Source organism: Perissodus microlepis, chromosome 9 (assembly GCF_051167445.1).
Source record: "Perissodus microlepis isolate ML-2025 ecotype Zambia chromosome 9, ASM5116744v1, whole genome shotgun sequence".
Classification (NCBI taxonomy): domain Eukaryota; kingdom Metazoa; phylum Chordata; class Actinopteri; order Cichliformes; family Cichlidae; genus Perissodus; species Perissodus microlepis.
In genome coordinates this window covers 30,788,990-30,815,728 of record NC_140469.1, presented here as the reverse complement: position 1 = coordinate 30,815,728, position 26,739 = coordinate 30,788,990, and the positions used below count along the sequence as shown (strand labels likewise).

Below are 26,739 nucleotides of genomic sequence, written 5' to 3'. Positions count from 1 at the left end.
ACAACAAGGAGGGGGAAGAGGAGAAGAACAGGGCAAAGTAGTTAAATACACTCAGTTCGCTTTATTAGGTAGACCTGTAGGCTTGAATTCGGTGTAGGGTAACTGTTCTGCCAGGAAGTTTAGTTTTATGATGCTGTGCAGCTTCATGATTAAACACACTGTTAGTTTGTTTATTGTGTGTTATGTTTTAAATAAAGACACATACCAGAAGAGCAGTTATTTACAATATGTGATACCAATATTTCATCATTTTTTGTAAATGCGATAACTCAAGAATGAAGCAACCTAGCAGTTTCAAATTGAAACCATAGGTACATCTGCCAAAAATCACAGTGACCTCAACCGCAAGGTCAGAGGTCAACTATTCTTAAAATCTTTTAAAAATTCTTAAAATCTCTAGAAAGAAGTCACCCGGGATTCTGATAATCTAAAAATACTTTCTGAAAATAGAATTTACTGAAGCTACTAAGGAAAGCAGCACTACTGATACTTTGTACAGTGGTGAATGTTTAAATGACAATAGTGGGGTGTTTCTGAATGCAGTTTTTTCTGAATGGAATTTTGATGTGTAGGTCCTCAGTCATCAAGTTCATGGGATTCTAAGGACCTTAAGTCAAAGGCAAATGGACTTCCTTATCAAGTTCTCTCTTATCTGAAAGGGTTCAGGTCTAAAAGTTGATCGGGAGTCCTGAATTTCTGCAATTCAGAACCAGCAACACTCCCAGATAACAAAGTGGTTCATCCCAAGACAAAAGCATCCACTCCCAAACTAAGCAACGTCATGCATGATGTGCAATGCAGTGAGGAGTGGTTGGGATATAGGATCACCCAAAGGACCACTCCACAGATACATGACACACCATAGTAGGGTCCACATCTACACCTAGAAGAGAGGAGACACTCTTGAGGAGACAGATGTTCACATTTTAAATTGAGATGATATGAGAGCAGAATAAAGGAGGCCATCTATGTCCACCTGGGATGACCAAGCAGGTGGTGGCCTACAACATCAATCATCAACCACCTGCAACACAGTCCTGAGATCCTTTACCAGGTGATTTAAGCACCATCCATTCCTCGACCTATGTGATCTAGGCATGTTGGGACTTCTGTGTGACAGCCCTGACCAAGGTTAATAACTTAGACTCTTTAGCTTTTGGAACTGATGAAGCCAGAGCTGGAACCTCTTCAGGAGCCTGAAAGAAGTCAATTGACCATCGACTGGAGCACTTTAGACTACTCATAGAAAGAGTAAAAGTTTAATTCTAAGTAAACAATATTGATGTTTAACCTTTTACCTGGACTTTTCTTTTTTTGGGTTGTGTGATGTGACTTAAAGCCTGAGTGCACTTTTAAGGCTTAGCTAGCATTGGGCCGCTGTGAGCGTTTAATCGTTGTACTCTGGTACAAAGGAAACTGAAAAGGTTTATTGGAGTCTATGAGGAGTGACTTACCTCTGGAGCCAGCCTAAAGTGGCTGCTAATGAGAAAGCTCTGAAGCATCTGCAAACAGTTAGTCTAATTCAGTTCAGTTCAGTTTTATTTCTGTAGTGCCAAATCTCAACAGTCACCTCCAACAGCATGTCAGCACATTTTGGTAATCTCACCTTTTCTGTCTGGTTTCTGCTGCTGCCAAGCAAAATTCCCCTTCATCACAATTAAAAACTGAAATCTCCTGCAGTGTGTAGAAAAAGTTACTTCTTGATAAACTGAATGTAAACTGCAGGGGTTGTGTGGGAGCTCAGAGCAGCTCTGAGTTCAGTTTATAGTTTCATGCTTTGAAATGAAGTATTTCTGCTTCTCTTGTCCATCCATCCATAAACCTGTTGTCTTGCTGCTCAGACTGATGCAGAGACGAGTGGGAGGAGGAGGAGGGGACGAGAACTCACTTATTTGCCATGGAAATGTCCCCATGGCAACCCACAGCAGCCAGCGGAAGCTAAAATGGCTGTGTGTGTGTGTGTGTGTGTGTGTGTGTGTGTGTGTGTGTGTTTCCCTGGTGCTTCCCTGCCTGGCACACAGACAGGATGTAGGCGGTGTTGTGGGCGGTGACCTTCAGGCCTGTGCGTCATGCTTCATTGGAAGAACACTTAGCAGGAAGCGTTATGTAATGACACCTGAGCAAATGAGGTTCATGCAGGTTGCTCTGTGTGAGGGCCGAGGAGTCCGGAGCTCACCGGGGACCGCTGTCAGGCCTTTACAACGCGAGCAGCTGAGCACCGTTCAAACCTAAACAACTTTATTTAAAAAGCAGTTTTGCAGCAGCAAAAGGTCTTCTATTGTGAGCTCCAGCAGTTTTCCTTGTGTCAGCTGAGCTGTACTGCGGCGACAACCAGATAAATGGTAAATGGCCTGTATTTGTATAGCACTTTTCTAAAAAGCGCTTTACACAACCAGTCATCCACCCATTGGTGATTGCAGCTACATTGTAGCCACAGCCACACTGGGGCGCACTGACAGAGGCTGCCGGACACTGACGCCACCAGTAGGCAACGGGTGAAGTGTCTTGCCCAAGGACACAACGACTGTCCAAGCCGGGGCTCGAATCGGCAACCTTCCGGTTACAAGGCGAACTCCCAACTCCTGAGCCACGATCGCCACGATGCGTTCTGTAGTTTTTAAGCAGGTGTAACTCGAGCTATCAGACCTGCTCTTATATCATTTTCCATTTGTATTCATGCAAAGCTTCTATAATTAAATTATAGAATTATAGAAGCTCCTGGTAAAATGGTAAATTTAATTTAAAATTTACCATTTTAAATTAAATTATCATTTGATTTCTTGAATAAGACATCTCACAATGTGAAATACACAAATAACTGTACCAACAGATCCAATATTGGGTTAAAAATAATCCAACCAAACTCAGCAGGTCACATGAACCTTTGAAATTAAAGTTTCTATTAAACATCACGTGCTGTGGAGTGTCCTCTCCATCGAGAGCAAAGTTCTGACATCCAGGAGAACCTTCAGCTGTCTGAAAGGTTGGATCTGAAATTACCTTCCACTAGCTGTGCTCGCTGAAATGATTGGGTCAAAAGATGACTAACAAGAACACAACTCTGACATCTGCTTGCATGAATGACCGGAATGAGAATTTAAAAAGGACACATGATTAGTGTAGAGAGGACTTTCTGAACTGTTGGGCGAGGATCTCAGTGAGTAGGCAGTAAGGAGGCTCTGATGGCTAATCCAACGCTTGGATTTTGGTAGGACAGTTAGAAGTACAGCTTACTCAAAAAATGTGCTGCAAATTTTAACACAGAAAAGTACTGAAGGACTTTGTCTTAACAACCTGCTCGGACAAGTTTATTCTTTGAGGAAAACTTTAAGTCCTCATTAGATCTGACACAAATCAGTCCTGGATGGCTCTGCAACAACAACTTGCTTGTTATTTCCTGTTATATGGTCTTGAAGGCTGTTATGGGCACTTTAAAGACACTTCAAAGACAAACTTTGTGAGCTCAATTCACGCAGCTCGTCTAATCTAGTTTAAGGCAGTTCTTACAACCTTATCAGCAAGATTTCCTATACTGTCCAGGAGGAGAGCACTCTTGCACTGTAAATTGTAGGGCTTTTATTGTGAAGGGTAATAACAGGAGGATGCATATATTACACATTTGTATGGATGCAGCACTGACAGCTCATGTTTTAGTTTCTGTTCTGTGGAGCTGAAAAACACTATCAAAGCCTCACAGGCTGACATGTGGCCACATGTCATTTACTTTGATCGGCGTTTTAGTTTCATCCCCCTATTTCTTGACATTTATGTGACTTTTACTCGATGTAGTACCAACGCGTTCCTCCTGAGATGTTCCCAGACCTGATGGAACATACTTTATAATCCGTCTGCTCGCTTTCCAGTCAGGAATGGCTTCCTTGAGCCATGATGATCACTACCAAGAGCTCAGGATAATCAACAAGGGTTGCAGCAAATTAATGTTGAGCGCCAGTTGATTACTTAGTATAATTTAAACTTTTAATTTGAGAGGCAGCAGCTGAAGTCAGGCTTTAAGAGGAGAGTCGAGTGGGTGTTTTAGAAGTTCAACCCTCGTGAAGCTCATCTGATAAATGAAAAAAAATCCAGCAGTGCTTTTTAGTGAGGATGAAAGAGATAAACAGACGCACAGCAGCGGCACGCTGATTTCTCTGATTCATTGAACACCAGTCATCACCTGCTTCTCTGTTGCCGTGGTGATAGACTGAATGCACTCACACACACACACAAAGAAATCGCAGCACTACGTTTGACCCATTTGACCCGACACAAATGTGTGTTTATGCGATGTTATCACAATGGTAACAGAAGAGTCCAAGGCAACTCATACTCAAGAATGAGTGATGAGTATGTGTGACAGCAGGCTCAGTCAAATGAGGATGTCTTTAAAACATATCTTAGAGGAGCTGGTAGAGATCTTTGAGATTGCTTCTTAATCCCAGACCAACTCCATGATTGTTAAGATGGGACTCTGTGTGGGGTAATACCATCTCTTATTCTCTGGTTGCATCTAAAGATCTAAAGTAATCAGGATGACTTCCATCTTTTTAGGTTCCCACGTCCACCACAGAGCTCAGCACGATGCTACTCCCTCGGCCTTCGTCCATGCAGGACTCGGAGCGCAGGGGCAGGGCAATGAGTGCTGCCAGCTACCTCACCGACGTCATGGAAGGTGAGAAGCAAAGTGAGCCACGCTAATTTGAATGCAGGCCACACACACTAAATATGATGTGAGTTGTTATAAACCAAGGTATGAATTCAGTATATTTAACCCTACAATAGCAAAAACACGTGGGAGTCCTCATCAGCTTCTACAAGTGTTTAAGCTTCTCAGATGAGAATTGAAACATCTTCATTACCTTCATTAAGAAGTCCAGCTCCCATCAGTGTAGCTACCAGCATGCCTCTGTCCTGGGGCCTCCACATGGTTAAGGTGTGGAGAGCAGCAGCAGGTTTCTTAGCTTCTTAGCAGACACCAAAGTCAGGGTTGCAAAGTGGCTTGCAGATGTGGCATGAGCCGTAGGCTGGCTAAAATAGCTTAAACTGAGTTTAAACTTTAGCTGATGTTCTGCTGAGCTTTCTGAATTAATGGTCCACCTTTTAGAGGGAATAATTCAGCCGCTATAATTCATTGACTGAGTTTAATGGAGGCATTTTAATGTCTGTTTTCATGCCTGTGCCCTTGTTTTTGCATCTGCAATCGACTTTGCAAACCGCTTTGATCCCATCTCCTTGTTTCATGCTGTACTGTATCTGACTTAATGTGATAGTGGTTGCATTTATATGACAGTGTTAGTGTAGAACAGATGGCAAAGTGGGGAAAGAGAGAAGGGAAATGACACACAGCGAATGACCAGGGGCGGAGTTGAATCCAGGCTGCTGCCTCGGTGCATGGGGCATGTGCTCTATCAGGTGGAAAAAATACAGATCAAAACAACTTATTGATTCTACACGTGCAGTTTTTATGCCCCGGTGACCATAGAAATCAATACTAAGTCTTTATCCACGTTTATTTAGATGGGGACTTCCTAATATTATCCCAAATGCCCGCTCAGCTGAGGCTGAGTGGTGAGACTTCTTTGATTTATTTAGCAGACTTTGATAGCAGCGAAACAAAGTGAAGCTAATCTTAATCATTCTTAAAATAATCCCACACAGGATTAAATGGATTTCCTTTCTTTACAGAAGCTTCTGTTTCACTTCATTTCTACCAAAAGGCAGAGCGATTTAAAACAGGCTCATTACCTGGAAAAAACAAGTTTCTGCATCAGCTCCAGCATCCTTTCACATTTTATGTGTTTGCGCTTGTGTGTCAATATGGGACTGTAACCTTGCCTGACTTTGTGTCTCAATATGTGTGTGTTTGTGTGTGATTGTGTAACCACGTATTTGTCTGAATTATAACGCTTTTGTGGGTGCGAGAGACGAGCGTGTGTGTAGCTGTGTCTGAGTTTGCTTCAAAGACTGTGTGTGTGTGTGTGTGTGTGTGTGTGTGTGTGTGTGTGTGTGTGTGTGTGTGTGTGTGTGTGTGTGTGTGTCGCTGCCCTAGTCAACCCCAGGGGAACACAGGCTTTGTTTGCGCCAGGGACTTGGGAAAAGGGAGAGAGACACAGAGAGAGAATGATAGAAACAGAGAGGGAGAGAGTGTTATCCTGGTCACCCTCATTAACCATGAGATCATTCCAACTTCCTGTGTGTGTGTTTGTACGTGTGTGTGTATGATATCGGTGTGTTACATTTCTGGATTCATATCAAATCTGCACTCGTGTGTGTTCTAAGCGTGTGCGTGTGATAGGTCTGCTGAGTCACAGTCTCTCCCCTCGGCAGTCGCTGCTCTTACAGAACAGATCATTATACAGGAAAATACAAAATCCCACTGCTGTCCTCCCTGCATCCATCTGCACACCCTTCATCCCTCCGTCCCTTCTCGGCTCCCCTCTTTGATTTATTCATGTCATTTTTAAAATTATCATCTGTTTCCCAGGAGACTTTCCTTCAATTTAAAATAAGCTTTATGAATTTATTTTGCATGGTTTAACTTGAGCTCTTCTTTGGATTAAAAAAAATAAAAACAGCACTACGATCCAAAATGTTCTTACCAGTTCAGATTAACTAAGCAATCACCAGGTGGCGTTTGGTTGTATGGAGGGAAAAAAAGTGCAAAAATAAAATAGAAATATTAAAATAAATCAAAACATAAATTGCAATTTTATAAATATTTGCTTCAGTTTACTTCTGCATTCTGCATCAGCTATGATTTTGTCATAATTACAAAATATTCAAAGTATGTCTGATAATAGTCGGGAAACCTACACGGGAGGTAGTCATAGGGCATTTTCATAACTGAAAAACAATTTTGTTAAAACACTGTAACCAAATCAATTTTACACCCACTCCAAGTGTCTCAGACTAAAGAATAAACAATCAGTTCAGCATAATTTTAATAAACTGCATGAAGATGATGTCAGTGATGAAGGGGAACAGAGACGTTCGTAAATCGACTGGTTCTTGTAGAGCGCTTTTCTACTCTCCTGGAGTACTCAAAGCGCTCTATGCAACACGCCGCATTCACCCCATACACACCCATTCACAGAAGCACTATTATCTATACGGTGAGTGCTTTCTAACTATCATTCATACGCATTCACACTCCAATGGATGCATCAGAGAGTAAGACGGATATTTGGCATGAAAACTGGGGGAGCCAGGGATCAAACCACCAACCTTCCGATCAGCAGCTGACCTGCTCTACCTCCTGAACTACAGCCACCCCACCTCGTACCTGACGAGTTTCTGATGGTTCACTGCAGAAAGTTTGGCTCAACTTTAGTTGGCTGCTCAAAACAAGTTATACCATATGGAAAGTTTTTAACTTAATACGAGGTTCATTTTTCAGCCATGACTCTTTTTGTGTGAAAACCATTTTCTAATCTGATCACATGTTAACTGTAAATGTAGCTCAAAGCTGTGAAATGGAGAAACAATAAGAGCGTTCACGTTTGATACAGTGGGGCAAAAAAGTATTTAGTCAGCCACCGATTGTGCAAGTTCCCCCACCTAAAATGATGACAGAGGTCAGTAATTTGCACCAGAGGTACACTCCAACTGTGAGAGACAGAATGTGAAAAAAAAAATCCATGAATCCACATGGTAGGATTTGTAAAGAATTTATTCGTAAATCAGGGTGGAAAATAAGTATTTGGTCAATAACAAAAATACAACTCAATACTTTGTAACATAACCTTTGTTGGCAATAACAGAGGTCAAACGTTTACTATAGGTCTTTACCAGGTTTGCACACACAGTAGCTGGTATTTTGGCCCATTCCTCCATGCAGATCTTCTCGAGAGCAGTGATGTTTTGGGGCTGTCGCCGAGCAAAACGGACTTTCAACTCCCGCCACAGATTTTCTATGGGGTTGAGGTCTGGAGACTGGCTAGGCCACTCCAGGACTTTCAAATGCTTCTTACGGAGCAACTCCTTTGTTGCCCGGGCGGTGTGTTTTGGATCATTGTCATGTTGGAAGACCCAGCCTCGTTTCATCTTCAAAGTTCTCACTGATGGAAGGAGGTTTTGGCTCAAAATCTCACGATACATGGCCCCATTCATTCTGTCCTTAACACGGATCAGTCGTCCTATCCCCTTGGCAGAAAAACAGCCCCATAGCATGATGTTTCCACCCCCATGCTTCACAGTAGGTATGGTGTTCTTGGGATGCAACTCAGTATTCTTCTTCCTCCAAACACGACGAGTTGAGTTTATACCAAAAAGTTCTACTTTGGTTTCATCTGACTACATGACATTCTCCCAATCCTCTGCTGTATCATCCATGTGCTCTCTGGCAAACTTCAGACGGGCCTGGACATGCACTGGCTTCAGCAGCGGAACACGTCTGGCACTGCGGGATTTGATTCCCTGCCGTTGTAGTGTGTTACTGATGGTGGCCTTTGTTACTGTGGTCCCAGCTCTCTGCAGGTCATTCACCAGGTCCCCCCGTGTGGTTCTGGGATCTTTGCTCACCGTTCTCATGATCATTTTGACCCCACGGGATGAGATCTTGCGTGGAGCCCCAGATCGAGGGAGATTATCAGTGGTCTTGTATGTCTTCCATTTTCTGATGATTGCTCCCACAGTTGATTTTTTCACACCAAGCTGCTTGCCTATTGTAGATTCACTCTTCCCAGTCTGGTGCAGGTCTACAATACTTTTCCTGGTGTCCTTCGAAAGCTCTTTGGTCTTGGCCATGGCGGAGTTTGGAGTCTGACTGTTTGAGGCTGTGGACAGGTGTCTTTTATACAGATGATGAGTTCAAACAGGTGCCATTCATACAGGTAACGAGTGGGGGACAGAAAAGCTTCTTACAGAAGACGTTACAGGTCTGTGAGAGCCAGAGATTTTCCTTGTTTGAGGTGACCAAATACTTATTTTCCACCCTGATTTACGAATAAATTCTTTACAAATCCTACCATGTGGATTCATGGATTTTTTTTTCACATCCTGTCTCTCACAGTTGGAGTGTACCTCTGGTGCAAATTACTGACCTCTGTCATCATTTTAAGTGGGGGAACTTGCACAATCGGTGGCTGACTAAATACTTTTTTGCCCCACTGTATATCAGTTTGGAGATTTCCCAACATTCAGACAACTTTAGGTCCTGAAAAAGGTTTTCATGAACCTTGAAGGGCCTGGATAATTTTATCTGATGTCATAATCGGAAATGGTGATGAAGAAGTGCAAAGAGAGCATCTATTGATCCTCGCTCAGCTCATGTAAATGTCTCTATAAGGGCTCTTTTACAAAGAACAGTTTGGGAGTGCGACTCCTCTCACTGCTGCCATACTGCCGTCGGTCATCACACTGACACCAGAGGACACCTTGTAAACATTTAGGAGTACTCCAGCCCTTTGACTTTTCGCAGTCTGCATTTTCGAGGCTCCGTCACTGAACGAGACGCTTTTTTACTTTAAATAAAAGGCTGCAAATCCGCCGGTGCTTTTTTTCATAACGTGCCTTCACTGTTTGTTTTACTGATCTTCTGATTAATTAGTTCATGTGTTCAGGACTGTTTGCCATCAAGCTTTGTGCCACACAGCACAAAGTATTGCTGTTATCGTTGTTGTTATCGACCAACATAACTACAGGTAATGCAGTCTGAGCCTCTGCTCCACAAGTATTTATATAGAAAGAGCTTCAGATTGTAACACAACAGATACATTTATCAGTCCAAAATTCCTTTTAGACCAGTCTTTGTTCCTATTAATAATCACATTTATCCATTGATTGGTATTCTTTTCACCTTGCCTCCATCCTGCTGTACCCGAATCATCTCTTACTTAAATAACTTCTGTTCTTGTTTTAATCAAGCACAATGTTAGATCAGAGTCAAAGTCGGCAACAATCCCTGCAGATCAGCTGATCTTAAAGATAATTTGAGCAAATTTTAAGCCAAATCTCATCTTTTAGGCTTACTATGTATTAATTTGTCATCTGTTTCAGTCATCATTACACCTGGAAAATCACACACAGGGCCCAGTATTTTTGCACCTTTAGTCTGTTCCACAATCAGCTTTGCAACTTATCCCCTTCCCAGCTTCTCAGTTGTTCAGGTTCCAACTTAACCAGTGTAACTTTGTTTATGCAGAAGGAAACCTCCTGACCACATTTTGTTTCCTGTGCAGAACTGGAGGAATCCCATAAGAAGTGTCACCCCTGCTGGTACACGTTTGCCCACCGTTACCTGGTTTGGGAGTGCTGCCCTATGTGGCTTAAGGTGAAGCAGCTGGTGAAGATCATGGTGATGGACCCCTTCCTGGACCTCGCCATCACCGTCTGCATCGTCCTCAACACGCTCTTCATGGCCATGGAGCACTACCCCATGACTGATGAGTTCAATGGCATGCTCACCATCGGGAACCTGGTAGGAACAATGGATGAATGAATGCGTGGATGCTTGGTGGGAAAGCAGTAAAGCATGGTTATTGGTGGAGATATGTGGGTGAGAGACACATAGACACAGGTGCACTGTTCACCCAAAACAATCACAGGAATACAGAAGCAAACAAGATCAGATATTTGCAGAATAATCAGCTCAAAAACTGCTGCTTAACAAAGACTCACAAACTGAACCTAAATAACAGATGGGGGAAACCCCATAAAGGTAAAGGGGGAAACCACAGGGACCATAAAGAAGCCCCATTTCCCCCTGTGCTTATAGCAGATGGTTTATTTTGCCCTTGAGGCCTCTTTATTTATAGTATGCCCCACCCTCTGCCTCCGAATGCCTCCCCACCCTCTGAATGACTGGAGCAGCAGACAGGTAACTCAAAAGAGAGAAAAAGTAATTAACGCAGCTCATGAAAGATGAAACATCATGAACCAATTGCTTGAGCAACATTAAATGATTATTTGCAGCCCTGTCATGTTTAAATGTGTTTGTCTGAGCTCATTTAAACTGGATCTGAAGCCCACACTGTGATCTAATCCTCCATTTAGCAGCTATACATTTAAATGTTTCCTTAATGTTTAACTAATAGTTTTAACAGGTTATCGACACTTTAACCTTCAAGAACCTACTAGGAGTAACCCCTGAAGCTCTTTTGTGAACTGAGCGGTTTCTATTATATTTCAGGCCTGGTTATAGGACAATTACTGTGTGTTCATGAGGATGGTCTGTCTATGGAGGTATTATTTGAAAAACCTGGAAATTATTCTATTGGTCGTCTTTATGGATATATACTATGGTATCAGAACTCGTCATTAAGAATAAAGGTGAGGAAATCTGTAATTCAAATTTAAATCCATACTATTTGTTACGGAGCCCCGCAGGGGACATGGGAGAAAAATAAATTAAGACGGACTTTTGCAAGATCTCGCAAAACTAACTCAGGATCTTGCAAAACTTTTGCGAGATCTCGCAAAACAAACTCGGGATCTCGCAAAAGTTTTAGCCGCATTCTTCGGCCTTCGACCTCCCGTTAGCTCAAAGCTAACGGGAGGTCGAGACTTACTACAGCTGGGAGGGACACCGCTTTCCCGGCACATCGTGCCTCGACTTCCCGGTCGGCTTCGAGCCGGCGTCCGAAGAATGCGGCTAAAACTTTTGCGAGATCCCGAGTTTGTTTTGCGAGATCTCGCAAAAGTCCGTCTTCATTTTTTTTTCTCCCATGTCCCCTGCGGGGCTCCGTAACTTGTTAATAATTTAACTGCTAGAAATACTTTAGGTTCTGTCATTTTAGTTCATTTTAGCTTTTACATCTTTCAACTCTTTGTACTGTTTAGCTCAACGTGTTTATCTGCAGTGTTAGCTTCAAGTTTCAGCTGTTAATCATAGTTTAGCTATCTATTTGACTGCTGCTGTGTCTTTACCAACCGGCTGGTGAGTGGTTACCATGGTTGCGTGTAGATTGCATGAAAGACACCGACTTGTCTGTAAACATTCCCCATTTATTCTCTGAGCTGTCATAAAATTTGAAAATGTGCGATACAGTACAAACTGGAAACGAAAAATGTTTACCTTAAGAATAAAAGTTGTGCCTTATCGCTTCAACCAACACATTTCAAAAGATGCAGCTTTTACTTCGAAGGCGAATGTTGTTTCTGTTTTCATCACACTTTTCACAGTTTCACTATCTTTTGTGTAGCAGACAGGTGCAGACAAGTTGATGCCCTCCATGCAAACTACTGGTGGCTCTAGCAACCTGATAGCAACCAAAGCAACTGCAAGGATATTTCCAGTGGATCAGCATGCCAGTTTCAAGCTAGCAGCTGCCAGTAACCAGTTGCCAACTAGTCCTGGAATACACACTTATTCCTAGCAAGTAAATAGCTAGCAAGTTTCTTAGCCAACAGTTACCAGAGGGTCACTGACCAGTATTTTAAGGCTGCATGCCTTCAGATTAGCAGTTTCATGTATTTTCCTGCAACTACTCACAGTTGGTGAGGAAAAACCCAGTGGGTGCTGAACGGTCGATGGCAGGTCGCTGGCAGGTCTCTCCTGTGTGTCTGAGGCCTTAAGTTAGCTGAGTGCGTCTTATCATGTACTCCCTACCTATCCATTGTTGTCTTCCATAAACTAATAGCATGGTGTATGTAAAGAAACCTGATGATGTCACATCCAATATCCTGTTTCATGCTGGGAAAAATGTCAGGACTTTTACCTGCCACATTTTCAGAGATATGTATTTTATCTCTTTGTATTGTAACACAAGGTTATCTCTAAATCGCTGAAATGAGAGATTCAGTCAGTTTCGTCAATGTCACCTCGGAGAATCATGCAAACTTGTCTTGGAAGAGCAGAGTGAAGGAAGCGCCTCACTGGCTGTTTACAAGCAGGTGTGGAAACAAACTTCGGGCGGGTTGAAGAGACTGTGACATTTTCCAAAAGTGACAAAGAGCGTGACGGTTTGGGAAACCCCCGTCGGACATTTGAAACCACAGCAAATCTTTTTGGACAATTTCAAATCCTCAGGATTCAGAGAGGAAAAATAGAAACTAATTCCATTGCCTTTCTAGAAAAGTCTTTGTTTTTTTCTCTTTGTAAAAAAAAAAAAGGCAAGGTGGGTTTCAGTATTAGAGCTGACAGATGCGGGTCAGATAGCTTTAAACCACTGTGACTAACTCCAGTGTTTGAGCCCGCAGGTGTCCCGACTATCTGACAGGAGCTGATAGGTTGATGCAATATGGTAATTGGTTCACCTGAGGTGTGAAAGGCCCTCAGCCAGAGTCAGCGTGCTAATCACACCTGTACACACACACACACACACTTGTTTCCGTCCAGTGATGTCAGGTTTCCTCAGCTCAGGCTGCAGGCAGAAAATGGTAATACAGTTTATAAGTAGAAACAGTGATTTTGGCCTGCCGGCAGTAGTGGTTCAGTCAGTGGGGCCAGGCTCAAAGGTGGGCCTCTGTGGGAGAGTCACATGGATTATGAGAGATGCTTTTAGTAATGCTATGATGCCGCAGCATTCATTTTCCTCTGTAAACAACCAATTACTTCAAAGAGTAAGTAAACAAAATGATCTTCAGTTTCAACCGAGGCGAATCAGCAGAGAAATACGGCACTGCTTTATTGCTTCTTCTGATTGGTTGCGCAGCCACCAATGCTCACGCTGTCTTTTCACGGTGTTCAAACTACAGAAGTGAAACTCATAAGCTGCTTTAACTCTAAATTTTAGATTAACCAGAGACAGTATAAGGATTGCAAATGTCGCTGAATCCTAAATAGAAATCTATGGCACAGTTCTGAAATGCCAAAGATGGAAGCTGTCCTGTCACAACCTCCAGAGGCCCAATCAATAGCTGCATGAGTTGATTGTGTTTGCACAGAACAGGCTCACAGCAGCTTTAACTGTGTGCTGACAGACATATTTGTTACTGTAACAAAGGCGTACTTAATTGTCTGTATTCATTTTCTTGGCTTACTATAACCATACAGTGAAACAGAATGGGGAGAAGCCGGTCCATTAATAGAGCAGCTTTACTAATCTGAAGAAGTTGTATAATTTATGGGACAAAAAAAGCTTTTAAAATTTAAAGTCACCAAAACTTTGAATGGATCTTCTGATGATTTATCTGGTGAGTGTATTTGGACTGCAGAAAATATGGCAAAATAACAATGAAATGACCCTTTAAGGCATCTTTTGGCCTGGTTTTTACTGGAAGAGTCGCTCTCTGTTACTCTTGAAGAGTCTTACTCTTATGTGCTAAGTGTAAAGGTGTGAGAGTGGATGGTATTTGATAGCTCGCCTCTCTCTGTAGGATTGAGCAGACAGAGCTGATGGATCGATAGTTTTGAAACAAAGTGATTGATTCGATTTATATAATGATGTTGTGTACGTTAAGCTGGTCAGCTGTGTATGCCCACATGTTCAGACAGCTTCAAAACCCCCAAGGAATGTCAAGGAGTCAAAAGCACGAGCTGTTATATAATATCCCTCTAATGTTGCTGTCATCTTGCCTCCAGTTTAATGCAGCTATATAGTTTTGCAACGTAAACAGTTTGAAGCGCTCCTCCATTTCAATTCAGAGGCGTTGAAGTCTCAGATAAACGCTGCGTCGTGTCAACGGGATCCGATTGCACTGTGGAGTCGCTAAGTTCTTTATAGGCTAAAACCTCTAATCCTCACAGATGTTTACATAGCATTTAGCTAGCCTTTCTGACGGACAGGAGAGCCTCTGCTGTGTGTCTCTTTGTGTGTGTGTGTGTTATGTAAGGATCATTTCAGGTCAGTTCTGTGCTGACACAATCGATGTCAGTTTTCACTTTTTGTAGCTGTTTCTCGTGTGCTCTTCAGCGTCGCTCTCTGGTTTCACTTATCAATATTTCCATGTGTGCAAAGATCTATAGAATGCATACATTCACTGAAGGCTTTTATCCACAGAGCAGTACTCTGCATCAAGGGCACAACTCATCCTCGTTATACTTAACCTTTAATGTCTCTCATCATAGAAGCACAGTATGGACTTAATTTTAGATTAAGTCTGGATTTTTATTTTAATAAATCTGAAAACATTTATCTGATTTTAAGGTTTTGAGTGTATCCTGAATCACAACCTATGACAGCTAGGATACGCTCCAACGAGAAAGAAGATGGACGGATTGAGTTGTCAGTCTGACAGGGACTAGCAGCTGAATGCTATGTTAACACTGTTTAACTAGGAAATGATAGCATGCTAATATAGCATGCTAATATAAAGTCTTTGGGTTGTGGCAGTTTCACAGAATTTATGAAATATAAATCAAACATAGCGAGTTCAGTGAGACTGAAAACTTAAGCTCTGTCAATAGAATAGAATAGAAAACCCTTGGCAGATCATATTTACATATACAGATATATATATATATATATATATATATATATATATATATATATATATATAACTGACCCATTTTGCAACTGGCTACCCCATTTACATTTCTTTTGATTGCCCTTTTGATTGCTACATATTTGCAAGCCACTTTGCAACCCGCCACCAACCCAGCTCTTCCCTTCAGGCTGTCTGACTCTGTTGTCATTGGTGCTCACAGGGTTTTCCTGCTGGTCTCCTCACCTCTAGCTTTCTATGTGTCTGCATGGAAAAGTAGGCAGGTCACATAATGGAGGTGTACTACAAAATAAAGCAAATTATTGCATATGAACTTTTAGTTGCTCTAACAATGGAGTGATCGAAAAGTCTTGTGGAACAGGTCTATAAGTCTTGGATCTCCAGGATGAATATCATTTGCTCTGCAGTTAATCATATAATCATAATTAGTTAATATTAATCTCTGGCTCTCTTCCACACTGTGTCTTTTTTCATGTCTCCTTCCCTAACCCTCCAACCAGTTGCAATAGATGGCAGCCTAGTTCTGCCTGAGGTTTCTTCCTGTCAAAAGGGAGTTTTTCTTTCCCACTGTCACCAAGGGCTTGCTCACAGAGGGCTGTCTGATTTTGGGGCGTTCTGTGTGTTCAGGGGTCTTCTTGATGAACAAAAGACTCCTGAATAAAAGGAGGATCATTTCACTTGACACGCTTCTTTCAGTGCTTCTTACCATTAAGTCATTCATAGATGTTGCTCCACAACATTCACGTCTTGAGTCTTAAACCTAAAAAGTCAAACTCTGTAACTCTTCCAATTCTTTTCCGATGTCGTGTTAGCATGTAGGTGAAGAATGAGACGTTTCCTTGCTCTGATGAAAGGTGTTTGTTGCGTGACAGGCTTCTTCTGTGGTGTTTCCTCACAATAACACACAGTCCTCTGCTGTAACCTATCTAATTTGGTCAGCATAGTCCTGCCCTTGCTAACAGGCACTAGGGCAGTGATGGGGAAGACAAAAACTCAGGGATGTAAAATGTTTAAAAGTAAAATTAGCGTATAAACAGAATTTAGGAAAAACATTTTAAAAACTGATGAGCTTTAGACTTGAACAAGCAATTTATCATCAGGAAATCCACACGGACACGGTGTCTCTGACCAAAGCCTCTGTGTGTGTGTGTGTGTGTGTGTGTGTGTGTGTGTGTGTGTGTCTGTGTGTGTCCCGCTGCTTACTCATTACATCTGCCTGGTTGTGACAAAAATAATCACGTGTGTCTCGCGCACACACTCACACAGTCCGTGTCATCCTCTCTCTGCTGATGTTACTGTTATTACTGAGTGCTGATGTCGACAACCCCTGTTTGGAAGCCAGCAGCATTCGCGCACACACACACACACACACACACACACACACACACACACACACACACTTACTTGCTGACCTGAGTAGTTTTTCATCGCTCAGTCAATGAATCAGCACGCGCAGACACACACACTCAGTGGAGAACACAGTGTCTAGACCTTAAACTTGCCATCTCTTCGTTCTCACAGACGTAACTGTTTGGTGAGGAAGCGAGCGAGTCTGCTGGCTGAACTGGATCTCAGACCTAGATCTCGGCCCACAGACTAACGCCTGTTTCACAACAAAGAGTGGACAGTTAGTCGTGTATAATTTAAAAAAGCAAGCTAAATGTAACTCCTCTGATTTGGAGTAAAATCGCAGAGTGCTAGGATTAGGAGATGAAGCAAAGTAACTTACCTGATTAAAGTGTGCTCTGAAAAGTTCGGGTGAAACAGGTGAGACATGTCTGCCTTTAAGACCCTCCACACAGAACTTGTATAAAAAGATGAATGCAGTCAAACCACTGGTTGATGATGTCGCACTCAAATTAGTGATTTGGCTGCTGCAATGCTACCAAGCTTGGTTAGTTTGTATCAGTAAACTATAGAGTTCAAATGCACAGACACTCAATCATTCAAAGCACAGGAGCTCAGACTTTTTGGCAGCAGCCATATTATTGGTCACATGATGCCATTAAAAATGCTCCAAAAGGCCACTCAGCTGAGGTGAAGCCTAGCAAACAGCTCCAGCTGCCTGTGAGGTGGAAGTGAGCCTCAAGTGGACAACAGAGGAACTGCAGCTTTATCATTTCTGTGTTGGTTTCCACTTGTTTTATTTGTCTAATCTTCATATTTTATGGAGACCAAAAGCATTATTACGCTGCACTTTATTGTGGCGGGATTACTCGCTACCTGACTGGCGAGTTTTGTTCACAGCCAATGTCAGGACAGCTGTTTGTAAAGTAACCTAAATTTTAAACTGTATTATTGATATTTATTCTCATTGGCCTATTTTCAGTATTCAATACAACCCTCCACTCCCCACCCCAAAACCTAAATAAATTGTACAATAATTAATATAATAACAAAATGCTAATGAAGCAAATGAGATACAAATGAAAACTCATATATGCAAATTAATATTGTCCTAATTTTCAGAGCAAATCTATGCATATATGTGTCTCTTAAAATAATAGAAAGGAAGGAAAACTGTGATCTGTTGATTTCTTTTTAATAGACTGATTTCTGGGAGAAATGTACTTGTACAATGTAATGTAATATGTTTACTGGTTTAATTTAGGTTTTTTTTTTCATGCTTGAACTTTGCCATGATTTCTGAAAGTTTTATGAAGTATTGCTGTGGTTAGTGCACTCCATATGCTGTTCCTGTTCATTTTGTGTTGCATTTAAAAACTTTAGAAATAAAACAGGTTAATAAAAACCAGTCCACGTGTTTTTATAATAAAAATAAATCCGAGTGATGTTCGCTGAGCCTCAGCGTTCAGAGAGTTTACAAAATATTTCTTGCATAATAAAATAAAGCGTTCTGAGAAGTGATGTGATTTTTAGCTGGAGCCCAAAGGCAGCTGCTGACATTTGACAGCTGAACTGTGTGTAACTTGATTAATGTCACTCCGCCTGATGTCAGCACACCGTTACACTCTGTGCACCGATCAGTAACACACACTCTTTAACAACAGAGCGCTGATAAATGTGACTGCTGAACCCACAGAACATGCAAACTCAGGCAGGATTCAAACCAGCAACCTCCTCTTTGTCCTCCACATCCAGACCCTCCTTTCTCTTTTCCTTTATTCTTAGTTTTATCTTCCTCATCATTCTTCTTTTATTCTTCCTCTCCTTCTCCGTTACCCCATTTCTCGTCTTCTTCTTCACTCCTCTTCCTTTTTCTTTCACTTCTCCTCTTTAGCCTCCTTCTTATTTGTCTCTTCCTCACCTTCTCCTCTTCTTGTTCTCCTTCTGTTAAATTTGTTTAAATTTACCCTTTTTTCAGACTGATTCATTTCCTCTTAATCTTTGATTCTATGTATTTCTTCACCCTTTGGTTCTGAAAGAGCCTCCTTCATCATTACATCAAACACACACACACTTTACCTCTGTGTGTGTGCGTGCGTGTGTGTGCGAGCGAGCGAGAGCAAGAGAGAGGCTCTCCTGATGCCAGTAATAATAACAGCATGATTGTTGAGTAGCTAATCAACGCACTACAGAGTTAATGAGCCCATATAAGAGGATCGAGGTGTGTGTGTGTGTGTGTGTGTGTGTGTGTGTGTGAGTATTTTAGAGAGAGGTAACCCCAGAGCCTCTGATTTTCTGTAGCACCCAAACACAGAAATAAAACTGAAGTGAAAACTCACTTTTTAGGAGACGTACATGCACACATTTTTCATACAAACTGGTTGTGAAACACACACAGGCTGAAAAACACACATGCATGCACACACACACACGTGTGTCACGTAGCTTGTGTCACATTGAGGATCCCCTCAGTCTGGGACAACAAGCAGGGAGAGGAGCTGCTGCAAAACACGAACACACACACACACACACAGAGTGGAAGAAACCCACACTTTAAATGTAGCAAACACAGACACACGTGTGATGTACAGCAGAGCGAGGCAGACCCTGGATGAGCTGAGGTCTGCACTGAGAGGCAGACAGAGAGGCTTAAGAGATCAAACCAGAGGAGCAGCCAGCTGAGAAAAAGTCTTATTAGACTTTCTAAAATCACCAAATCAACACTGAGAGACTCTGTCTGTCACACAGGTCTGTCACCAAGTCCTCAGATCACTGCTGCCTAAAAAATCACACCACTCAGAGATGTTGCAAAGAGGGGAATTAGCTTTAAAGTCCGACACTGTTACTTGTATCAGGCTCTAAACGTGCTTCCTTCTGCTGTACTGACTCAGTGCTGGAGACAGCCTCAAGTGGACATTAGAGGAACTGCAGTTCGTGGTACGTTCTGTGCTAGCTTCATATTTCAGCCCTGGCGATCCATGCTGTTTGAAAGATGCTACACTTCATGCTAACTGACACACATGCTAAAGTTAGCATAGCAGGTCAGTGTGCTGCAACGTCCTTTTATTCTGGAGCAGCTGAAATCCTGCTGGTGTGTAAAGAACTTGTGTACTTCAGCAGCAGTTATACGAGGTGACGTGTGTGTGTGTGTGTGTGTGTGTGTGTGTGTGTGTGTGTGTGTGTGTGTGTGTGAGAACCTAACCCAGTCTGAAATGTCCTACCCTTTGGCTAACTCTGCCCTTCATTTAGTTCTTGTATCTCTGTGTGGTTGTGTGTGTCCTCACCTGACTGTCTCTGTCTCTACCTGCACATGTCCACATTCTTTCCTTTGTGTTGTGTGTACTTTTGTGACTCAGCTTCCTTTGTATTCTCAGTACTACTAACCCCAACGCTTTGAAGTGTTACAATTAGTTTCAGTTTTTGTGTACTCTCAATACAAGAACGTTGTGTTGTTACTTTTTAGCTCTTGTATCGTCTAATTGTGTGAAAAGCATTTTTTCCATGGGTGGTGGCTGACTGTTTAAGCCAGTCATTTCCAGCTTTATATTTTCCCTCTTGGACTGATTAGAGTAGCTTTGCATGATTGACAGTTCAAAATAAGCCCGATTTATCTCATCCTGGGGCAGCAAAGTGAAAGACAAAATATAAAAACCTTCTCGTCTCGACGTCTGCTTCAGCATGAGCACATGCTGCTGCCGCTGTCATCGTTCTCCATGTTAAATATGTGTTCACTTCCTGCAGACACAGGCAGAGGCTGTGATATTTCAGAAACACTTTTAGGTCCTTTTAATCATCTTTAATCAAAATAATATGGACACACAGGGCTTTGCTGCTGCATTTACGATCCGCTGCTAACATAAACATTTACAGGAATACCGTTTTGTGATTCAGAGCGTGCTGCTGTAAAAACAGTCCCGGAAAATTATGTGTGCGTTTAAAGAATGCTAACATAAAACAGCGTTGCAGCGCTCTCCCCACGTCCCAAGCCATGCTTACATTCCTTGCTGTGTCACTTTCAGGTGTTCTCCGGGATCTTCACAGCAGAGATGGTGTTGAAGATCATCGCTCTGGATCCATACTACTACTTCCAGACAGGCTGGAACATCTTCGACAGCATCATTGTCTGCCTCAGCCTCATGGAGCTCGGCCTGTCCGATGTGGAGGGGCTCAGCGTGCTGCGATCCTTCAGGCTGGTAAATCACACCGATTGTCCCACATTTACCGCCAAATTCAACAAAGTGGTGGCTGGAATTAAAATGTTGTTGATCATTACAACACGTAGTTCATCGGCCAGCTGATTTCTGATTGATTTGGAAGGACTAAAAATCCTGAAACCCAACTAAGGATGTAATTCCTAAGTACTTAAATTAAATTTCAATGTATTTTATTTTGAATAAAAATCTAATTTTATTTGTCTACAAATACTTAAAGGTAGGTACATTAGAATAAATGGCTAACACGCCAGTTTTTACAAGAAACAAAGAAATACACTTGTTACATTTTCTCAGATCTTAGCAGGAGAAATAGTTTCTAAAGCACGTTGATAGAAAGTCACATGGTGTCACATTACCCTCGTACAGGCAGTCTGACATTAGAAAGCACATTCCAATGTACAAACACAAGAACAGCTACATCAGCTCTCTGTTTCATTAGGAATTATTAAAGAAAGTGGACATCGCAGTATATTCATAGTCGGGAGATAATAATTAAGCTGGAAACTCAGCTGATTGGCAGCTGAAGGCCCAATGAGACGGCAGCGTTCAGCGGGATGTTTCGCACCTCGCAGAGGACGTGATGATTGGCTGATAATGAGCGATGTCACTCAAAATATAAGTTCCGCTGTGTCCAATGTTGCTTCACCGGCAAACAAGGAAAACAAGATGAGGACAGTAGTGGTCGCGCACACACAGACACACACAGATCCTCGCAGGCTGTCTTCATCAGTCTGCGTCGATCTTTCTAAGTGTCACTCTGGGTATTGTCAGGTTCTACCAGAGGCAAACACACTCACACACACAGACTCACACACACACTAATAAAGCCACTCTGATGTTTGAGCCTTTCTTCTGCGCCGGCCTGGTTTCTTTGTTTTTTCTTCCTCTGTTCTGTTTCTCTTTTGTTCCTCTGTTTTCTCAGCCGTGCTCTGTAATTTTGAATACTGTTTTTTTTCTTTCTCTCCTCTCTCTCTGATGCTGACCTTAATTTTGTTTCATGCTTTCATTGTCTTTGAGTCTTCCTCTCTCTTTCGGTTGATTTATTTAAAATAAAGAGAGAAGTAAAAAAACACCTGTGAGTCCAAAAACGACACAAAGCCCCATCTGTGGCAATATGAGTATGCAGCTTCAGACACAATCTTCAAATGAACTTCAAATAAATAAAATCAGCAATTTTCCTCAAATCTTCGATTTAAATTTCTGTTTGTTTCGTCGGACTTGTTAAAGATACAAAAATCTCTCAATCTTAGAGACATTTACACCATTTAGACAAACATGACATTTCAGGCAAAGCTGATGAAATTTAGCAGAAGAACACGAGGCAACTTGGCTATCATCATAATAAAAATGGAGGCTAGGCGCTTGGTTACTGCGGAACTGCCGAGCATATTAACCATGACAGGCCACACCAAACTCTCCTCAGAAATCCTGTAATGAAGTTTTACAGACAACCATCATGTGATGTTAATTATTCTTGACATGTGACCATAGCATCAGAAGAATAAGGTCCCAACCACACAGGCCTAGAGACCAGTCAGTGACCAATGAGTCGTTGCTAGGGAAAAAGGTGTATTTCCCCGTCCTCCTTGTGATTGCTATGACCATCAGTATGTTGCTGCAGTTGTAGTTGGAATGGAAGTCATGCACCTGCCCACAAACACTGCTCTCTGGGCTGCAGTCAAACTGTGCAAAGTGTGACACAAACCAGAAATGAAGAGTTTACCTTCAAAGTAATAGTTGTGTCTTTGCAACATGTTGACTGCAGTGCTGAGGCACAACGTTTACTTTGAAGGAGAATGTCTGTGTGGTTTTTCATGTAGCACTGTCTTCACATCTGATTTAACCTAGAAACAGCCACAGGAACCACTGCCAACTTCCATTTTTCCCTAGCAACCGATGACTCAATTACATCCAATATGGCAGACAACTCTTGAGCAATGTGCCCATGACATCATCTGAGAAACCTGTTTTTAGCTCTGCTGTCTCTTCCTTTTCCTCGCTTCCCTTGCAGCTTCGTGTTTTTAAGCTTGCTCGCTCATGGCCAACTCTCAACACGCTGATAAAGATCATTGGGAACTCTATGGGCGCTCTGGGCAACCTGACGCTCGTCCTCGCCATCATCGTCTTCATCTTTGCCGTGGTCGGCATGCAGCTGTTTGGGAAAAACTACCAGGTAGCACTTCTGACCCAGACTAAGGTACGGGCCTGACGTCACTTGTTCAGAACATTGAGCTTCTTTCTGCCGCCTCTGCAGGAATGTGTGTGTAAGATCTCCAAGGACTGCACTCTTCCTCGTTGGCACATGAAGGACTTCTTCCACTCGTTCCTCATCGTCTTCAGGGTGCTGTGCGGCGAGTGGATAGAGACCATGTGGGACTGTATGGAGGTCGCAGGGCAGCCGCTCTGCATCCTCGTCTTCATGCTGGTCATGGTCATCGGAAACCTGGTGGTGAGTTCCTACCTGCTTAATCAAAGAATCCCTCTGGAATTTTAACAGGTGTTGTGAGTGTTTTAATCATGATGATGACTTTTAGGAGGTGTGACTGACTTATACTGGGTATGATCATCTATTGGACTAAGCTGGAATGTCCGTTGTGCTCCAGCCGGTCAGTTGGTGTTGGCAGTCTGCAAGTTAAAACAAATGTTTTGAGGAGATGTAAAACTTTAGCATCATTAGCAAATTAGCATCATTGGCTAGCTATCTAACATTGGTCCCTGTAGTCTCAAGGTCATTGTCAGTCACCAGAGACAGTCACTTTAAATGATTCAACGTTGGCAAACTGGAATGTTGTTCAGAAGGAGGAATGGCTGCTTTTGACCTCTAAGTTGGTGCAATGATGTATCCAACCCAAACACGAAGGTTTTACACCTCGAATACTGCTGTAAGATATTATCATAACTCACCATGAAGTCTAATGATTTCTCTCACTTTTCTCAAGGCCGTGTCCCTTTGTCCCCCTGTGTCAATGTAAAAGAGAAGTTAGACCCTTGAAATCCTGTTGTTGTCAGACAGCGTCCATAAGCTTCTCCTTGGATTCTGATTGTTAGGAGAATCTCAGCTGATGAGTGTTTCAATGCAGTGTGAGGAAGATTTTTCACAAAAGTTGAGATATTTGCTTCAGTGTAGTGAGAGATGCTGGCTAACTTTGCTCATAACTGTGAGCAAACTGAGTTGGTAGTTGTGTGTGTCTGTGCAGGTTCTTAATCATCCAGGTCATGGTCCAGTCCAAAGTGCTTGGATCAAAGGCCAGCTGTCTTCTATCCAAGCACTTTGGACCGAGTCTACAGTCGTTAGGGTTAGAGTTAACTGTAATTCAGCATTTTGGCTAAACAGAGCTCGTTAAAAATAACTGTCGGGCAGAAGAGAAAGGCTGTGTTTGGGTCAGCAGGTGGGCTTTCCTGACCTGACTTAGCCATGTGCTACCGTGGGTATCGAATCCTGCTTCGAGTCGAGGCTGAGGGATGAAAATGTGACAGCTCAGCCAGCTCGGAGAAGACTTGTGGTCCACAGAGGAGGGATGCTTGGTGATTTTGATGGCCTTCACCATCACAACATACATATCCAAAAAGTCATTTATTTCATCTTATAACTTTCATTATTAAGAAATTTCCAGAGCAAATTCTTGAAGCTGAGCTCCTTTGACCAATAAATACATTTCACTTGTTTTATGCTCGTTCCATTTTTATGTGTTTTGTTTTTACTTGGACTGTATTAGCAGTTTAATTTTTGTGTAGACTAAGTGTTATCTCACACACACAGACACACACACACACACAGAGACCAATGCAGGGAGCACTTGACAAAAGGAGAACAGAAAAGATTTCCTTTCTTCTGATAACTATCTGTCATCTCATCTTACCCAGCACCCCCAACACACACACACACACGGAGCTCGTTTTACCTCTCTTACTATACAATGCAACCCCCTGCTAGCATGAACACGTCACCTCTGCACGTCTAAACACATCAATCAATCAGACTGTGTGTGTGTGTGTGTGTGTGTGTGTGTGTGTGTGTGTGTGTGTGTGTGTGTGTGTGTGTGTGTGTGTGTGTGTGTGTGCGTGTGTGTGCGTGTGTTGGGGGAGAGGGATTATAGTAGTACGTAACTGGAGAAGAGAAAGTTCCACTATCAGATGGTCAAATGCCCCCCCCCCCCCCCCCCCCAAACACACACACACACACAGACAGACACACACAGACAGACACACACACACACACACACTCATTCAAGCACACAAGTCATAGCTGAAGTGAGACGATATTATTCACCACTTTGTCACATGCAGTTTGTTATTACTTTGTTCCGCAGCATTAGTAAAAAAAAAAAAAGTACTGGTCACTTGTGAGCTGGTAGAGTTGACACGTCTCTGAAATAATAATGAGTAAGTTCAGCAGTCAAACTACATCTGAACCAGATTTTGATTAAGTATTAGTAAGTTTTCCTCTACAGTAAGATTTCAGTGCACCTGTCAGGACAGGTACTTGGCACACCTCCTTTATGCCTTTAATCATTTTTAAAAACCTTATCATCATACACTCACACCTTGTTTCATCAGGACTAGATTGGGGTTCAGTACCTTTTCCCGTACTGCGAGGAGCTGAATGTCCAGTAACAACCTTGTGATTAAAGCCTGACTTGCTCTACCTCCTCAGCTACAGAGGATATTCCTCTGTGGAATAACGTGGGAGGATATCTGACTGAAATGAATGCAAGCAATAAAGCTGGTCATCAACTTGTGTTTGGCCTAACTGGACAAAAATAAAATCCATAATAAGCTTTTTGGATATTTTATTTCAAGTAGTCTGAGGTGAAGCCTGATTCCTGCACCTCCTCCTAACTTTGGTTTCAAGACTGAGCTGAAGTTAATTTTCTTCAAATTCTGGATTTCCCCTTACTATAAACATTAAAAACACTCAAATAAAATCCCAGCACTTGAAAGTGTTACTTTAGCTTCACCTGCTGTATGCATGATTTCCTAGTTTGTCTCAGCTGTTGTGTTTCTGGCTCTTCCCTAATTCTCAGTGGGTTGTAGATGAATTTATCCCATAAATATGCTTCTTCCTGGAACCAGGATCTCAGGGTGACATTACTCACAAAGACGAATACAAGATTTTCTTTTTTTTTAATTAACCAAAGTACAACAGGTCAAACAGATAAATCAACTTGTGAACAGGAGATGTTTGGGCAGCAGAGGAGGTGCCGCACCGATGCTACCTTTTCTTTTTTGGAATAAAAATATCTTGGATTGAGAGTTTTTAGGTTTTTTCTGGATCTGTGGAACTAGATCCATCTCAAAATGTTTTATTTTTAAAAAACAGTACATCATAGATTTGTTGGTACGGCTCCATAATCGTTGATGTCCCAACATGAGCCTGATGCAGGGAGAGCAGCAGCAAAACCCAAGAACAGAAGATTTCAGGCATCAGTGACAACATGATGATAATTAAGTCAGACACAAGATCCAAAAGAAGGAGCTAGAGCTCGGGGTGGGTTTCAAAGCAGCTTGCAGGGGGAATGGTAATATGATGACAGCTAAAGCATCTTAAATAACTCCACCTTTGTGGGATATCCCATCTGCATTTGTAGACCACGTTCAGCACCAACAAATCTTTATGAAGTTCAACAAAATCCATCCAAACTGATAGAAGTGCGACTATATACAAACTTGGGCACCAGTTTTACTGAGAGGTCGAGCAGGTTATTAAATAAAGGCAAAAGAAATCCAAAATAAATGAAAAGATATTTGATCCAAACTGGTTCTGAGTTTTCTTCCTGCAAAGAAGAGTGTTTCCCTCCACACCCACTGAAGGATGATTTAAGCAGAACAAAAATAATGAGGTTTTTTGTCTATAAAA

At 42.2% G+C, this 26,739-nt stretch overlaps 1 protein-coding gene across 2 annotated transcripts in view; it reads left to right on the top strand.

Annotated features, from left to right (window-relative positions):
* LOC146380829 (sodium channel protein type 3 subunit alpha-like) overlaps positions 1-26,739 on the top strand; it is a 267,758-nt gene that overhangs the window by 155,631 nt on the left and 85,388 nt on the right. For both annotated transcript variants that reach the window (XM_084939857.1, XM_084939858.1), the window contains exons 15-19: positions 4,549-4,669; positions 10,176-10,414; positions 20,688-20,861; positions 22,894-23,055; positions 23,137-23,331. In XM_084939857.1, coding sequence (XP_084795983.1) covers positions 4,549-4,669; positions 10,176-10,414; positions 20,688-20,861; positions 22,894-23,055; positions 23,137-23,331 — 891 coding nt within the window. The remainder of the gene's footprint in view (positions 1-4,548; positions 4,670-10,175; positions 10,415-20,687; positions 20,862-22,893; positions 23,056-23,136; positions 23,332-26,739) is intronic.